The sequence below is a fragment of the Camelus ferus genome, chromosome 16 (genome assembly GCF_009834535.1).
Source record: "Camelus ferus isolate YT-003-E chromosome 16, BCGSAC_Cfer_1.0, whole genome shotgun sequence".
Lineage (NCBI taxonomy): Eukaryota > Metazoa > Chordata > Mammalia > Artiodactyla > Camelidae > Camelus > Camelus ferus.
Genome location: NC_045711.1, coordinates 18,357,482 through 18,373,645, shown reverse-complemented (window position 1 = coordinate 18,373,645; position 16,164 = coordinate 18,357,482). Strand labels below are relative to the sequence as shown.

Here is a 16,164-nt window from a genome sequence, read left to right as displayed (position 1 = left end):
TAAAAAAAAGTCAGTTCCTCCTGTCTAGCCAGCAACCCCAAGTGACATCGTAGTATTTCTGGGGACTGCCATGCGTCCTGTCTGCCCCCTGCTTTCTTCATTTGGTACTTTTTTCATTTGGTCCAGCTCCCTCTCCTCATCCAGTCGTCTGTCCCTGGGCTCTGGGCTTGGGCTGGGTGTGACCTGCCCGGTGCTGACGCTGGTCTCCAGGTGGGGGCTGTTGTAAACCACGCTGCGATGACCATCTGCTCTCTGCGCAGGCGCGCGTCTGCGTTGGCTCTGGGTGCGCCAGGCATGCACGCAGGCCGTGGGCCCCGCCCTCCGCGCTCACCAGCCCGTGTGCATCCTTGTCTTGCAGCCAAGGCGGCCTCTCCGCCCTCCCGGAACAGTGGGACTACCAGCCCTGACCCCTTTGAGTCTCAGCCCCAGACTGTCGCCTCAAGCAAGCCCAGTGGCGCCCGGAAAACCCCCGAGTCCTTCCTGGGCCCCAACGCGGCCCTGGTGAACCTGGACTCGCTGGTGACCAGGCCAGCCCCGCCAGCTCAGTCCCTCAACCCTTTCCTGCCTCCAGGTATGCTTGCTTCTGGCTGCCGTCGGGCCCGCCCTGCCTGAGAACGGCTCTGGGGCAGGCCTCTGGGCCCTGACCTCTCCACCCACGTCTGGGGGCTCTTCCCACCTCTCTGGGCCTTGTGGGGGGAGCATGGGGGCTGCTGTTCAGTTTGGGGTGGGGGTTGCGGGTGAGGAGGGGAAGACAGCCTCTCTCCTCTCAGCTGAGACCATGAGCAGAAGCTGCCCCTGACTTGGTGCCCCAGCCAGGGAGACCCTCCGGGGGGACCCAGTTCTGGATCGGCTGGAGGGCGGCCGTGCTGGGGTGGGGAGGAGCCTGGGTTTGCAGCCCAGTACCCCTTTTCGGGTGGAGCATAACGGGGCCCTTCCACTGAGCCCTCCCCCAGGGACCCCAAGAACGCTCACTTCACAACCAGCCCTAGCCCTCGCGTTTGTGGTCAGGCCCCGGTGTCCCCCTCCCGCCCTTCTGAGACCCTTGGGTCCCTCCACTACATGTTCTGCTCCCTCTGCTGGGATGTCTCCCTCCTCTTCGGGGAGATTGGCCCGCCGTTTGTTCGGCTCTCAGTCCAGGCAGCCCTCTTCCTCTAGGAAACCCCTTCCTTTCCCCACAGTTTTTCCAGAAAGGCTTTGGGCCCCTTAAGGGCAGGAGCGCGTCACGTTCAAGGTGTTCTGCCTCAGACCCAAGGACTTGGCGGCGCTTTGGCCAGGGACCCTCAGGCAGAAGTGGGGTGTGTGCGGTGCCTGGGTCCTGCCCAGCCCTGCAGTCCTGAGATGGGTGGGGATGTGGTTGCCCCCAGTGCAGGGTGGCTGCGGGCCAGAGCTGGATTGGAACCCAGGTTCCTGCCCCGGAAGAGTGCCTGTTGGAGTCCACCCACAGGCTGTAGAGGTGCAGGTCAGGGCCTGGGGCCCAGCAGCACTGTCTGCAAACAGGTCCTGGGTCCTGGGGCGGCAGCCCCACCGCCCCTGCAGGGCCTCTCTCTTGGCCCCGCCCTTCCCGCGCCTGCTCTGAGGTCTCAGTTTGCTCGTCTCTGATTGGGGGTAGCCTGCATGGTCCCTTCCTGGGGTCGCGAGCAGCAGCTGATACAGGGAGAACGGGCAGGCATCTCCTGCTGGGAGGCCTGGGACCCCCTCCTGGGCAGCCTTTGTGAGCGGAGTCCCAGCTGTATTGGAGACTGAGTGCCGGCAGCTGCCGTGCTTTTTGGCAGCGTATCGGCAGATGTTTTGGCTGAAAAGTGGAAAAGCTGTCTGATGTGAGAGACATTCTGGAAACCCTGGTACGGTGGAGCTGCATCTGCTTCTTGACTGCAGGACTTGTCAGAGCCTTTATTATGCCAGGGTCCCCAGTGCAGCATGGGGACTGCTGCTTTCAGGCCGCGCTGCGGTCCCTGCCTCCCCCTCGGCTGCCCTCTCCCGGGCATCTGTGGTGGCAGAGCTCAGCAAACAGTGTAAGGGAGCAGTGCCAACTGTTCACCCTGAAGGAGCCCAAGTGCTAGCCACTCACCAGCCTTCTCACAGCCAGGTCTCCTCTGACCACTCGGCCTGCAAGTCTGCCTTGGGATGGGGCGCCCGGGCCGGAGGGCACTGTGCTCCCGGTGGTGTGCCAGCCGTCGGGCTCGGGGGCCCCACAGCTCTGACTGTAGCCCGCGCCCCTCCGCTGTCTCCTCAGGTGCAGCCGCGGCCGCCACCCCAGGTCAACCCCTTCCAGGTGAACCAGCCCCAGCCGCTGACGCTGAACCAGCTGCGGGGGAGCCCGGTTCTGGGGAGCAGCGCGTCCTTCGGGCCCAGCCCAGGTGTGGAGCCCATGGCCTCCGTGACGTCCACGGCTTCACACCCCGCCTTGGGGGTCAGCGGTTCCTCCCTGACGCCCCTGGGCCCCGCCACGATGAACATGGTGGGCGGCCTGGGCGGCCCCCCGTCGGCAGCCCCGGCTACTGGCACCACCAACCCCTTCCTCCTCTAGTGCCCGCCTGGACCCGCCGCAGAGCATCTGTGCCAAGGACACCAGGCAGGGGACCTTGTCTGTGGAATGGGGTCCGAGAGTGGGGGGTCAGCGCTTTCCGGTCTAGCTTCTTTTGATAAAAGGGTGTCTTTGCAGCCCGACTCTCAGGACGAGCGGTGGTGGGCTTACTGAGACGTCGGACAGCACGCGGGCGGGTCTCTGAGCCTCCCAGGGGGCCCCTGACCCAGCCTGGCCGCCACCCCAGTGCGGCTGGGCTCCCTGGGTCCTTGGACGAGGAGGCGGGAGTGCTCAGTGCCGGCCCAGCCCCAGCCCAGGGTCCTGGGACACCACCCGCCTAGGATTTGGCTCCCACCCCCACCCCCAGTGACACCCTAGACCAGCCCCAGGTGTGGACGGGAGGTGCGCTGGCTCCCTGACATTGACCTTCCGGGGGGCAGTTGTGCACATTTACTTCTCCTTGACTCATGTGTGAGTCCAGAGTAAACGTCACCACCGTGGAGCAACTCCTGAATTAAACCCACTAGAGCGAGCTTTAAACTAACCTGAGCATAGCCCTGCCACGTGCTCTATGCTTGTACACGTTTGCACATATTTTGTTTAGGACAGTTTCATATTTGAGTTTGCAGAATTATCTAATAGTCTTTTTTTGGCTAATATTTTTATAACGTGGTTCTTATTTAACTGTCTAGTTTTGATAGAATTTACCAGGTCAGGCTGAATGAAGATACTGGCACATGTCATGTTAGTGGTTTAAATTCTCTTATTTATGGTTTTAACTCTGTAAAAAAATTTAAATAGGAAGAGAAAAAATGCCTTATGGAAAAACTAAAGCAAATTCTTTATAGGAAAAAATATGGAAATTTGATTACACGTAAAAGATGATGTTTATTTAAAAAAAAAAACAAACACTACAACAGTAACAAAAACTCCAAGCCTCCAGTTGCCTTTTCCTTTAACTCCCTTTTCCGGTGAATTACCGAACTGATTGACTTTCAGCCTTTTTGGCTAGATCCTGTGAGAGAGGTTATGTTTCTTACGGATGGACCAACATCAAGAGAGTTAAAGACGACGCTAACATCTGAACGCGACTCACCGCTTTTTATCAGCGAACTCCTCTTTTGTGACCGAAGGCATGCCCGGTTAACAAGATTCCGTTCACAGTGGCGATCTGGAATGGAAGAGACATCTGGAACTCTGTCCTGCGATCCCCGTGCCTCACTCCACACTCAGGGCAGAGCTGGGGACGTGTGCGGTGGCCCTGTCTGGGGGCAGCGGGCTCTGCAGCGTGATTCCAAGGGGTGGCCCCAGGCTGACTGATGGGGTGAGAGACCCACCCTACCTGCCAACTCCAGACACACGTTGCCACTTAGAAATAATCATCTTATTTTGGAGAGGAAGTAAAAAATTTTCACGTAGAATAGCTTTTAACCAACATGCATTAAGACCACCTCTCTCCCCCCTGCTCTCCGCCCCCACCTCTCACTATAAAAGCATGAAATCTCAAATTAAAGATCCATGAGAAACTTGCTTCTCCCCAGGGAAGGGACATCCTCCCCCCCCCCCAAGTCGTGTGTCTGGTCAGCTGGCATGTCAGTCTCACTCTTCTCTGTGTACGCCTCACCTCGAATGCCAGGGACAGCCAGCACCTGGTGGTTGGTCCCTCCCGGGGGGACGGGCCCTTCTACCCTTCTCTCTGGTTCCAGGAGGCCTGACCCTTAGCACTGGGCACAGGAGCGATGTCGAAATGCCAGGCTGCCGATTCAGAGCTGCCCGCTCAGGCTCCTCTCCCACGCTGCTCCTGGGGCTGCCCTTGCCCAGAGGTCCTGCCCAGCCATGGGGTGGGCCGGGGCAAAGTCATTCGAGGCCGGTCTGGCCTCTCCCATGGGGGAGGGTGGGGCTGGGCCAGGACACTCGCTCCTGGGGTCAGGGATTCTTCCTAACAGTCCAGAACCCTTCCTGACATGACCTTGAGGCCCTGATGTTACAGCCCACCAGGGCCCGCGCCGACTCCCCGCTCCCCCACAGGCCCAGCCCCTGTCACTGTCGCACGTTGCACTGATCACGGAGCCGCTGGCGCCGCCACGTGTGGGATGCGGACCGCCAAGCTCCTGCCGCCCGGCACGGTGGTGCAGGCGTGGCCCAGCCGTTCTCTCAGTCCCGGGACAGGTGGCTGGGTTTGGACTTGTGTTGACTATGATACTTATTTACTGTATAAATATAATTTATCATTTGTATCATGATGCGGTTTCTGGTTGTGTCCTTCCCCACCCGTATCAATCCCAGACACAGGACAGTGGGCAAGAGAGCTGGTTCCTGTCCAGAAGCCAGCTTGACTTGCAGTTCACGAGGCCATTGACCTGGTCCTGGTGCCCACGGGGAGGGCTGGGTGGCTGTTGGGGGCACAGCTCAAGGTCATTACAAGGTCGGGGGCTGAGGGAGAGGCCAGGTTATGGGCGGGATCATCTGTGTGGAAGGTGATGTGGCCCAGGGCAGCCGGAGGGAAGACGCACCGTCGAGTCCAGGTGGACACCACGCAGCCTGACGGCCTGCGCACCAAGGGAGCTGGGACAGGGACGCGGGAGGTGCTGGCAGGGAGCAAGGACTCAGGCCCCGTGGCTGGCACGGGGGCAGGATGAGCGGGCGCAGAGGTGCCCCTAAGAGGGCGCCTTTGGGGCTGGAGGTGCAGGGGGGTCAGAGCCCCTGGGAGCCCTGCGACAGCTACAGGGCACAGGGGTTTGCGGGGGGACTGGGCTAAAGCCAAGTCCTGGCAACAGGCCGCAATGGGTGGTGGCAAGGCTGGGGCCTCAGCATCCTGCTTGGGGGGCGCTGGGCACTGTCCCGGGCGGGCGGCTGGCTCCCCTGAGCTGCGGGTGGGGGCATGAGGAGATCGGGCGCCTGTCGTGGGCTCCACTGCTGGGACATTTGCCACAAAGCTCTGGGGGCCTCTCCCCCCAGCGCCGGCTGCCCTTCCGGCCGAGGGAGGCTGGTGGTCACAGCACAGCCGGCACGACCAGCGGGCAACACGCCTGTCTTGGGCCCGAACGCAAGACCAGGCTCCTGTGGGTGGTGCTGAGGGCAGGAGTGGTCCCAGGCCTGGGCTCTGTGAAAAGGTGACACTTTATTACATAAAACTCCCCTCTCCACCCTCTACCCTAGTGGCTGCACTTGAAGCAGATGGTCGCAGGCCTGTGCGACCGCACAGCCGTCCCAGTGGGCAGCGGGGGGCCGATGCCTTCAGGTGGGGAGGCCCTGGGGCGGGCTGGGCCCCGAGACCCCCTGTGTGTCTGGAGGCCCGGTGTCATAGCCCAGCTTTTTCATGTCCTTGGTCACCACGTTGAAGAGGAGGGTGACGAAGCCCTGGGAGCGGACGCGGGTCACTGAGGACAGAAGGGCGGAGACTCAGCCAGGCTGCTTTGGGAACCCGCAGCCTCCATGTTCTCTCCTGCCAAGTGGGGGTGGCTGGCCCGTGCTCCTCACCGGGAGGCGAAGGGGCTGCGGTGGGGACAGGTGGAAGAGGCCAACCCTCTGCGCGTTGTGTGCTGGCGGGTCCCCAGCCTTCACCCGTCTGACTTGGGGCCCACTGCCCCCTCCCAGGTACAGCCTGCCCCCTGGGGGTAGGGGGTAGGGCGCTCAGACTTTACCTTCCCGGCCTTCCCCCTGAGCCACCACCTTGGGGTCTGTGTACTCGGGCCGCCGTCCCATGAACCAGCTGGGAAGACAGGAGAGCCAGTGAGCAAGGGCGTGGGCTGGAGTGTCGCAGACACTAGAGTGGATGGTCCCCTTGCACACCCGCCTCTGCCTGTCTGAACACGTAGGCTGGGCGCCAGGGAGGCCTGGCAGGCCTCCACCAGCCGGTGCTTCCTGCCCCGCTTCCTCTTGGCTGGACACCATGCTTTCCCATCACGGTCCTCCAGGGGCTTGACACACGGGGTGAAAGCTGAGGGAGGTCTGGGCTGGGAGGGTGCAGCCTCAACTCTGACAGAAATCCCAGAAAGGTGATGGCCACCAAGGTGGGGAAGGGGGACCCTGGAAGGGAAGGAGGGCCACTTCCCAGAGTCCAACAAACATCCTGGGTCGGGGGTGGCAGAGGAGCTAGCTCTGGGCTCTCTCCATTTTCCTCTCAGTAGAGGGGGACCCAGGACAAGTCACTTCTAGTTGCGTCCCATCTCTGAGTCCCAGTGCTCTCCAGGGTAATGCGGGTGATAGTGGTCACCCCGGGAGCCACAGGGACTCCAGCCAGAAAATGTTAACCTCTCCTAGTCTGCACCTCCAGCCCAGAGTGTCCTCCCCGTGCTGCCCGAAGGCAAGGGGGCAGCGGCTGGGCGAGGCCCCTCCTGCCCAGGGACCAGCCCCTCTGCTCAGGCTGGCTCACAGCAGGCCCAGACACGCAGTGAGTGGGGGGCTCAGGATGCAGGCGGTGGGGGTGGGGAGGGCCGGGGGAACCTCAGTGCCTCCCTGCGCCTCCATTTTCCCATCCAAGGGGCAGGGCTCCAACGGCACGGCACCTGCTTCCCAGGCCGCGGTGAGGACCGAGCTCAGGAAGCAGCACATCCTGAGCACGAGCGGGGACACTGCTGCTCAGCACAGGGGAGGCCCCGCGGGCTGGTGGCGGTGCACACGCCTCTCAGCCTCGGCCGCGCTCAGGTCTGAAGTGCGGTTCTGGGGACACCTTTCCACTGCTGTGGAAAGACTAGATCGGAGGCTGTGAATCACTGCCCGAGGATGCCAGGTCCAACAGTGAGAAAGTTGATTTTTGTCGTTTTAAGCCACCAAGTTCATGGTAATTGGTTACAGTGGCCACAGGAAACCAACACGGGAAGTGGGCAGGCCAGCCAGGCCGAGGAGGTTGGCCGGGAGGTGGTGGGCAGTGGGCGAGCAGAGGGGAGGGAGAGGGGGATTGTGTGGGAGCAAAGGGCCCCACAGACCCCTTGCCTGCAAAGGTTTTGTCCATCAAACTGCCTTCCCCAGCGAGAGCCCCTCCAAAGGGCGTGAGATGGCCCCCAGGTCCCACCCAACATCAGCCAAACCCTCAACCTCCTGGCCAGCTGTAAGGTCTAACTTTCTCAGCGGCAGAACCCTCTCCTCAGGGTTGGAGGCCCAAAGCCCTCCCTTGGAGCTACAGGGCATGGAGCAGTGTGGACACCAGTCAGGACAGCTGTGTGGACCCCCCAAGTCCTCAGCCTCCCCGGGACCTGATGCGAAGCACTGCCCCGCCCCCGACAGCCCTGTGGTGGATAGTGTCCCCTCCAGCGTACACTGGCCCTTCCATCGTGGTAGGGGCAGCGGGCACCCGAACTCCCCCTCCCCAGGCCCCAGAGTCAGGAGGCCTCCTGTGGCCAGGCCCGTCGCCAGCGCTCCACCAGCAGAGCTCTGGCCAGGCCTGCGGGACTGCTTGCCGGCTGCTGCCCGGGAGCCCAGGTCGGCCTCCTTCCTCCCCTTGTCTTGGCTGCAAGCAGGGCCGCAGCCCAGCCCCGGCCAAGCTGCCAGGCAGCGGCGGCGGCTGGGCTGAGCTGAGGGGGCTTCTGTCCTCAACCCTGAGTCGGGCCCATGAGCCACGCCCGCGTCCCGGCTGCTCCCCTCTGGACCGAGCTGTGCGTGCCTGGAACGCTCTTCCAGCTCCGCTGCGCCGGCCCCGACCTCAGAGACCCCTCGCGTGAAGGCGTCCAGCCCTCTGCTGGAGGGGACCTGCTGTGGCTCCGCGGGCTGTGTCCTCTGGTACCCTATCCTCCCGGTGTCACCTCAGGTCACGAGCATATTCCCATCTGACGCAGGCGCTTAACCTGGCACAGAGTTAAGGCGCAGGGTCTTTTGCTGCTGGAACAGTGGCCGAAGGGGCCCAGGGACCCTTAGCAACCCCACGGGTCCTGCATCCATTTGCCCAGAAGGACGGGGCAGCCCCACTCCTAGGCCAGGAGGAGGGGCCGGGGGCTGTCCAGACAGCTCACCTGGTGAACTTCTGCAGTTTGGACGTAGATTCGGGGACGAACATGGGGACAGTCCTTTTGTGCCTGGAACAGACGTTTTCGCAGACAGCCGTGCTGAGTGACAGAAAGCGGGGGAACTTCCCGAGCCTCCGGCGAGCAGGAGGCTCAGAGCGTGCAGCAGTGGGCCAGAGCCCAGGCCCCCAGCACGGCCCGCTGTGCCCGGCTGGGCGCTGAGCACTGGGGGAGCCTGGTGGACCAGAAGGCCCGGGCCCTGCCCACAGAACTGAGTCTCGGGAGAGCCTGGTTTCTTCTCAAGGGTCGGGAGGACGCTGAGGGTTGCAGAAACCAGTCCCAGCTCAGCGGTGCCCCTCAGAGGGCCTGCGCTTCTCCACTCTCCAGGTGTGCTGCCACCTTCCAGGCCCAGCCTGGACGCCCTCCCCCAGGACAACCTGAACCTCTCTGGGCTGTGGTCACAGGCCCCATCCAGTCCCGTCCTCCCAGCCGGGCACTGCCTCCTCTGCCCGTCCGCCCTGCCCCTCGTGTCCTGCACTTCCTGTTTCAGCCACTCGGAGTGCTCAGCTCGCCCCTCCTCCCTTCATCTTCTCTGACAAAGGCCTCCTCCCCAAGGTCAGCTGACCCTGTGCCCCAGAACACGCTGTGCCTCTACCCTGCCACCGCAATTAACAGGAGAGAGTGCGTCTCTCCATCTGGCCCACGTGGTCACACGTGTCTGGCACATCTGTGTCCTCAGGCTGCCAGAGCCGGGCACAGAGGGGCCTCAGTTAGGACTGGCAGGACACAGAGGGGAGAAACGAGCGTCTGAACCCTTGACCCCGACTGCCCAGGAACTCTGCCTGGACACCCTACACCCCACCTGGTGTCCAGCGGCAGCATCAGCCTCCCGATGTGGGTGTCCCCCAGCTATGGGCTGTGCCCCTCCCATGGAGGCCCCCCACACTCCCAGCCTGAGGTGAAGTCTGTCTTGGGAAGAGCCAGCTGAGGGGCCCAGGTCCTGAGCCAGCACTGCCCAGCGAGGGATGGGCTGTGGCCCAGGGACCAGTCAGAGTGAGGACCTACCGGCCAGGAGAGAAGGGCACGTGCACTGCCCCGTAGCCTCGGACCACATCGTTCCCGAACACATCCGGCCCGTACACGCTGAGCACGATCTGTGGCCCTGGTGAGGACAAGGCCAGGTCAGTGCGAGGGGAGACTGGAGAAGGTGCGGGCAGAGGACAGGGCAGTGGTCCTCAAAGCCCTCAGGCAGGCCTGACGGAGGGCCGGGCTGGACCAGGGGCTTCTGCCAACCCAGGAGCCAGAGGGGCAGGCGGGGAGGTAGGGGAGCAGAACCTGCTGGCCAGGCCCTGAGCTCTGCCGGACGCCCCTCCACAAAGCCAGGATGGGGCCACAGCTGTGACCCGGCCGGAGGGCCTGCTCCTGGGACCCTCCTTTCTGAGGAGGGCGGTCAGAGTCAAGTACGCACCACACGGGCTTATGGGCCCGAGAGGGGCCGGCTCCGGGGGTGTCTGGCTTCGGGAGGTCGGAGAGAAAGAAGAGGCCTTCCCTGCACCTTCCTTTAAAGTTCTAACCACCCCACGTGCCGCCCGCATCAGGTCCCTGCAGCGGTGTCAGGACGCCCGTCCTCTGGACGCGCAGGAGGCGTCATCAGCCTGGGGGTCGCCCGCCAGGCTCTGACCCCCGCCCTGGCCCCTGGCCTCCTCGTGCCTCAGAAGACACAGAGGCCTGTGTGCTACTGCCACCACCCCAGAGCCAACCACTTCTTTCCCAGAAGGTTTCACTGCCAAAGAACGCATCCCAAATACAGTCCTTTGGTTCTGCCTGTGTTCTGAATATTATTTATGCACAGAATCATACGGTATACATCTGCCTCTGCATCAGCTTTGTGAATCCAGCACGTTTCTGGCTTCATCCAGACTGTTTCCTGTCCAGGGTCTCCGGGTCTTCAACGCGGGACAACATCCCACCTGAGACCTGAAGGAGGCAAGGGTGGTGTCTCCTCCACTCGTCTGGTCCTGGCTCCCACTTCTGTTGGGCATGCGTTCAAGAAGGGACTCGCCCAGGGCGTGGACATTAGGCCTTTAAAGATCGCAGAGCTGTTCTCCCCAGGGGCGCACCCCAGCACCCTGCGGCCCACCCCGAGGGGTCCTCGCCCGGCTAGTGTGCGCTCTCTTCCTGATTGGGCAGGTCTGGCGCCTGGATCGTGGCAGCTCCCTTCAGCTTTAATTGGCATTTTCCTTAATTGTAATTGTTTTTCCTTTAATGAAGCTGAGAGCTTGCTCTGTTTCTTGGTCGCCTGAACGTCCTTTTCTGTGTGGTGCTTGCTCCAGCCTCTTGCCCAGCTTCTAACTTCTCATTGTGTGTGTGTGTGTGTGTGTGTGTGTGTGTGTGTGTGTGTGTGCGCGCACTCGGCGGCTGTGTCTCTTTACTCTTAATGATGACTTTTGATTGATAGAAACCTTAACACAGTTTAGTCCATGGGTCTTCTCCTTTGAGCAATCCTTTTAAAGTCTCCCCTCACCTGGGTACCACGGCTCCAATCTCTCTGATGTCTGTGTGTCCATCTGGGGTGGATGCTGTGTGCATCATATGAAGCAGGGACCAGGCTTCACCACCCTCCCTGTGTGAATCCAACCGCCCCAGCCACGCTCCTGCCCTGCGTCCTGGCTGCCCCGGGCGCCCTGGCGGTCTGTCTGTCCTGGAGCCAGAGCTGTCTTAGTGCTTGTGCTTCATCATGAAGCTTGATTACCTCATACAACAGGTTACACCTGATATTACTGTGAAGAACTCATTTTAAAAATACCAGTTTCTACTTACTTTTTATACGGAATACACCAATGTTCTATTTCTATACAGAAAGCAACTGAGTTCTGTATGTCGATCTTCTATTTGGCAGCCATGCGGACTTACTAATCCTAGTAATTTCCTGTGGGTTGTTTCGGAAATCCTCCACATGTAACCACGTCATCTGTGACCGAGGACAGTTTTCGTCCTCCTTTTCCAATTCTTCCTCCTTCTGTCTGTGCGACGCTGGCGGTGGGAACGAGCCTCCTCCTTGTCTCACTACAAAGGCGACGTCCGCCCTGAGTCCGTGTGGAGATCTGTCACGGATGCCGCTGAACTCTATCGTCCCTCCCTCGTTAATGGGGATGGCCGTGACTTCTCTCTCTCCTTTTTAATGGGGTCGGTCGCACCTGCTGATTTCAGACGCCGCACAGACCCGCTGTTTCTGGAAGAAGCCCTACAGGCCCACGGCCATGCGTCCTCCGGGCACGCTGCCAGACTCCGTTTGTGGCTGTTTGGCTTGGGAGTCTCTTGCCATGTTTGGGGGGGGGGGCACCAGGCCACAGCCCCCGCCCACCCCTCTCCGCGTCTCCTGCTCTGGGGGCGGCGCTCTGAGGACGGTGGGGCCCAGGCTGCAGGATCTTCCTGCCTCTTGCATCCCGAACCCAGAGCAGCCGTCAGAAGTCTCGAGCAGCCGTTCAGTCGCATCTGCTGGAATCAGCAGGCTCCTCTGGGGGAGCTACACCTGAGGCCTCGTCTCTGGAGCCTTTTTCCCTGGGTCTTGGCCTGTCAGGTCTCTTCTACTTTGCCAGCTGTCTGATTCCTTCAAATCGCTGTGCTGTGGTTTGCTTTTCCATCTTTGCGTCACCTTTCCCCCGCGGTCCTCGGCAGGAGGGGACTGGCCTGCTACCTAGCGCCCTGCTCCAGGAAGCTGGTGGAGTTGTTTACTTACAGACAGTGACAACAGGACGGTGGTCCCCAGCCCAGGAGGCCCACTGGGCAGCCACTGCCCCAGACCCTCTGCGCATGGTAAGCCTGGGCCCTGCGCACGTGGCATCAAGGCCCAGACCTGCACGAGATCAGATGGACCCGAGATCAGATCCATGCTCAGCTGCTAGATGTGAAGCTGAAGGGAAATGATGTCACTTTTTTGTGACACCAGTTTCCTAACACAAGAAAAGAAGTAGAGAAAAATCTAGCCCAGATAGGATGTGGAGGCTGGGCCAAGCCCACATAGGGAGAGTACCCACAGCTCCAGTGGAAACAACCCCAGGCTTTGCACACAGTAGGTGCTTATCAAGTGAGAGTGATGGATAACTATCAGAGAAGGGAGAAAGCAAACACTGCAAGCACAGAGGGCTTTGGGAAGGAGCCCAGAGGTAGGGTGGGGGATGCTGTCCCGGGGAGAAGGGACCCGGAGAAGGAGCAGGTGGCTCGGGTTTGGCTGGAAGCACAGCGTGATGGACAGGGAGAGCCATTGGACTCAGCCCTCCCAGCCAGACCGCCAGGCCCTGCAGGGAGGCAGGCGCTGTCCAAGGTCCAGTCTGGGCCTCATCTGACTCCCCCTGAACCTCCAAAAGGTCAAGTGCACAGAGATGAGTGAGAAGAGAGTGGGCGGGGGGAGCTGCCAGGTGGCTGACAGCACGGTTTAAAGCTGTCAAGGGCCCAGGCGACGGGCAGTGGCAGCAGGACGTGGCCGGGCAGACTCACAGCCATAGGGGTTGGTACTTTTGAAGGTGACATCAATGGGGAAGTTCCACACCAGCGCTCGCCGCGCATCCAGGCTCTTGGACGTGATCTGTGAGATGCCTTCCTCCAGCCCCTGTGAGGACAAAGACAGGGACAGCTAGTGTCCCAGCTCCAGGCTGCCACGCACCCCCCGCCCCCCACCGGCCACTGGGGAGAGCTGTTTCTTCACCATCTTCGGCCCAGACGCGAACCCCCAACAAAGGGAGCTGAGAGAGAATGTAGCTCCCGGGTTCTGAGAATCTGCCTCCAGGAGGGCCTGCCAACCTGGGGGCCGCCTCCACCTGTGCCTCACCAAGGGACGGCTCCAGCAGGCCGTCCCTCCCTCTTGGGCACCGCCTCCGCCCGCGCCATCCCATCCTCTGTCACAAAATGAAGCGCCTTGGCTCCACCTCCCCTACCCTCTGTTCCCCACAAAGTACCCACCAGGCCCCAATCCTTCTTGGCTTTTCTTTCGTAAACCCACCCCAATCTGACCTCTGACCCCTGGCCCCCACTCTACCAAAGTGCTTCTGCCAAGTCGCCAGTGGCCTGGCTTGCTGCCCCCCGGCCCCTCTCTGCCCCCACTCCCTGGCCCACCACCCCTGGCTGGGGCTCCCACCCCCTTGCTCTGCCTCCTCCTTGGTCTGGATGCCCCTCCGCCTGCGCCTATCCTCCTGGAGTGGCTCCCAGCTCCCGTGTCCGGCCAGAGGTCATGTCTGCGCTCCAGAGGAGCGTCGCCCTCACCCGCTGCTGACCCTGAAGCTCCGCCAGGATGTCTAGAGGGAGCCTCAGCCCGAACATATGCTGGGCCGAGCCCTGGAGAGTTGATGTCCCCCCTAAACTCAGTGTCCATCTCTCAAATGGTTCTGAGCTGGGAGGGGAAAAGGTGTGATGGAGCCTTCAGAAACCCCAATAGTCACGAAGGCTGTGAGCCCGGGAGGCCCGGGAGTGCAGCTCACCGCCGTGGGGGCCCAGTCCTGGCCATACACAAAGCAGTACTTGCAGTAGAGATCGTCGTGCTCAGGAAACTGCGGAAGCAAGCACACAGGTTCTGTTCACAGGGACTCACGCAGAGGCCGGCTGCTGGCCAGACAGGAACAGCCACCAGGGACTCTGAACGCGAGGCACCAGGTAGGGGCTACGAGACAGCGCGGGTGTGGACGTAGAGTTCAGCCAAGGGCCTGGGCCTGAGATGTGGGTCCAGGGGAGACTCCCTGGCTGCTACTGCTGCTGGGCCTTTGCTTGGGCTCTGCCTTCAGTCTGACATGCCCTTGCCTTTCCTTCATCTGGAGTTCTCCTGCTCGTCCTTCAAAGCTCACCCGCCAGCCGCCTGCCCTAACTTCCAGGCTGTTTCGAGGCCACATCCCAGCTCCCGCAGCCACTGGTGTTTCCCTCCATCACAGCACTGATTGTGATTATTTTTGCCAACCCCGTCAGACTGGAAACAAGGGGCAGGTTTGAGACCCTTCTGCGTCCCTAGCACTTGGCACAGGGGTGGGCACAGGAGGAGGTCTAAGGAAATGGTGCTGAAGTAAAAGGTCTGAGAAGACAGGAGGCTGTCAGGACACAGAGCAGATGCTTGGCTGGAGTTGAAGGCCCGCGAAAGGAGGGGCCCTGAGCAGAGATGAGGTGGCTGCTTGGAGCACAGTGTGACCCAACCCAGCTGAGGGACCCCGATGGGACAGAAAAGGGGAAAGCAGTCTTGGGCGCAGAGTCAAGGGGAGGCAGACAGGATGGGAGCGTGGGGCAGCGTCCCTAATGAAACAGGAAGGTGGGAGATGCCCACGGAGAGTCAGGCCCTGGCAGAGCTTTACCTACACCAGCTCAGTTAGTCCTCACAATACAGTATTTCTAAAAACAGCCTGGAAGGGCCCTCTAGCAAAGCTCTGTCAGACAGATCAGGTTTCAAATCCCAGTTTTGCCCCTTCCCATCGGTACAGTGGGGATGCGAGTAATAGCTCCTTCACAGGGTTGTGAGGACTGAGCGGTGCTGCGCATGGATTTGGCATGTATCTTATCTCACACCAGCAACAGACGGTTATTACGAAGTGCGAGGGATGGAGGGTAGGGTCCCCTTCCGTCTGACAGACACACCCCCGGGACATCGGCAGCCTACCACCACCGTTGGATCCCATTAACCGGGTCACCTCCCTTCCAAGCCGCGTTCAAGGACCTGAGGGTCGGGGTGCGGGGCCCCGCTGGCGCACGGGCCGGCGCGGATCGCCAGAGGTGGAGGCCCGGCGTGCCGGTCGAGCCGCGGCTCCTGCCCGAGACTCCACCGAGCTCGGCCCCGGGTGGCCTCGGCCTCGCTCTGCCCCTAGACGTGTCCCCACGCCGCACATCGGGGCGGAGGGGCCGGGGCGACCTCGAGCCACGCCGCTCAAACGCTGGTTCCCTCCCCCGCAGAGAGGCTCGGCTGGGCGGGCTGGCGACGGGGCGGCCCCGTGCGGACCGCGGCCGCTCACCTGGGCGCTCTCCACCTGCCCGTTGACCATGAGCAGGAAGACGCTGGGACTCGCGGCCGCCATGGCAGGGCTGAGCACGGTTGCTAGGAGGCGCCGAGTTGCCCTGGAAACGGACGGCGGGTCGCCCGGGACAAGTTTCCCGGACACGGGAGCTTCGCGAAGGCAGGCGGGTGCACGCATTGGGGGAGGGGGGCGCAGGCGCAGTCGGAGCGGAGCGGTGCGAGGCGGGACTCGGGGGCCACGTTGGTCCGCCGGAACCCGGGGACAGTCCGCGCGAGGCCCGGGGCGGGGGTGGGCCCGGTGGTGCGGAGCCCAGCCCACCGCCGGATCCGGTCACCCACTCGGACTCGGCCCCGCCAAGCCCACCGGAGACGACGACCACCGTGCGTGGAGTTGGAGCGCGAGGCCGCCGACGGCCGGGGTCCGGGCCCGGGTTCTGAGAGTCCCCTTGGGGCCAGGCGGCTCCCTTGTGGCTTTTGAAACCTCGCCTCCCCACCCTGCAAAATAAGTTTATTAAACAAATCTGGGAGGGGCTTCAAAAACCCTTCAACCTGAGCCACCGCGCCTCAGTGTGCGGCGGGGAAGCAGGCCCCCGGAGGGGCAGCACCCGGCATCCAGGCACCGGCCATCGAGCCCGAGCGCAGGGCTCTGCAGGACGCTGCACGGGGCGGGCCACCCGCGCTTCCTCGCAGCACCCGCCGCCGTTCGTACTTGCGCATTT

General features: G+C 62.0%; 2 protein-coding genes across 5 annotated transcripts; one reads left to right on the top strand and one right to left on the bottom strand.

Annotated features, from left to right (window-relative positions):
* The first annotated feature begins 8 nt into the window (after positions 1 to 8).
* EPN2 (epsin 2) lies at positions 9 to 4,057 on the top strand. Of its 2 annotated transcripts, XM_032498962.1 has the most exons (3): positions 9 to 592; positions 1,728 to 1,729; positions 2,258 to 4,057. In XM_032498962.1, exons 1-3 carry the CDS (start codon positions 238 to 240, stop codon positions 2,525 to 2,527), a joined length of 627 nt encoding a protein of 208 aa, XP_032354853.1. In that variant the 5' UTR covers positions 9 to 237; the 3' UTR covers positions 2,528 to 4,057. The 2 variants fall into 2 exon arrangements, with proteins under 2 accessions (XP_032354853.1, XP_032354852.1); XM_032498961.1 differs by lacking the exon at positions 1,728 to 1,729 and having other exon boundaries at positions 24 to 571; positions 2,234 to 4,057.
* Positions 4,058 to 5,626: 1,569 nt separating this feature from the next.
* B9D1 (B9 domain containing 1) lies at positions 5,627 to 15,636 on the bottom strand. 3 transcript variants are annotated; one of them, XM_032498958.1, is made up of 7 exons: positions 15,444 to 15,600; positions 13,938 to 14,006; positions 12,961 to 13,072; positions 9,529 to 9,625; positions 8,473 to 8,565; positions 6,169 to 6,236; positions 5,627 to 5,904 (listed from the first exon to the last, which is right to left on the bottom strand). In XM_032498958.1, exons 1-7 carry the CDS (start codon positions 15,504 to 15,506, stop codon positions 5,762 to 5,764), a joined length of 645 nt encoding a protein of 214 aa, XP_032354849.1. In that variant the 5' UTR covers positions 15,507 to 15,600; the 3' UTR covers positions 5,627 to 5,761. The 3 variants fall into 3 exon arrangements, with proteins under 3 accessions (XP_032354849.1, XP_032354850.1, XP_032354851.1); XM_032498959.1 differs by having other exon boundaries at positions 8,473 to 8,535; positions 15,444 to 15,598; XM_032498960.1 differs by lacking the exon at positions 13,938 to 14,006 and having other exon boundaries at positions 15,444 to 15,636.
* Between the last annotated feature and the right edge of the window lie 528 nt (positions 15,637 to 16,164).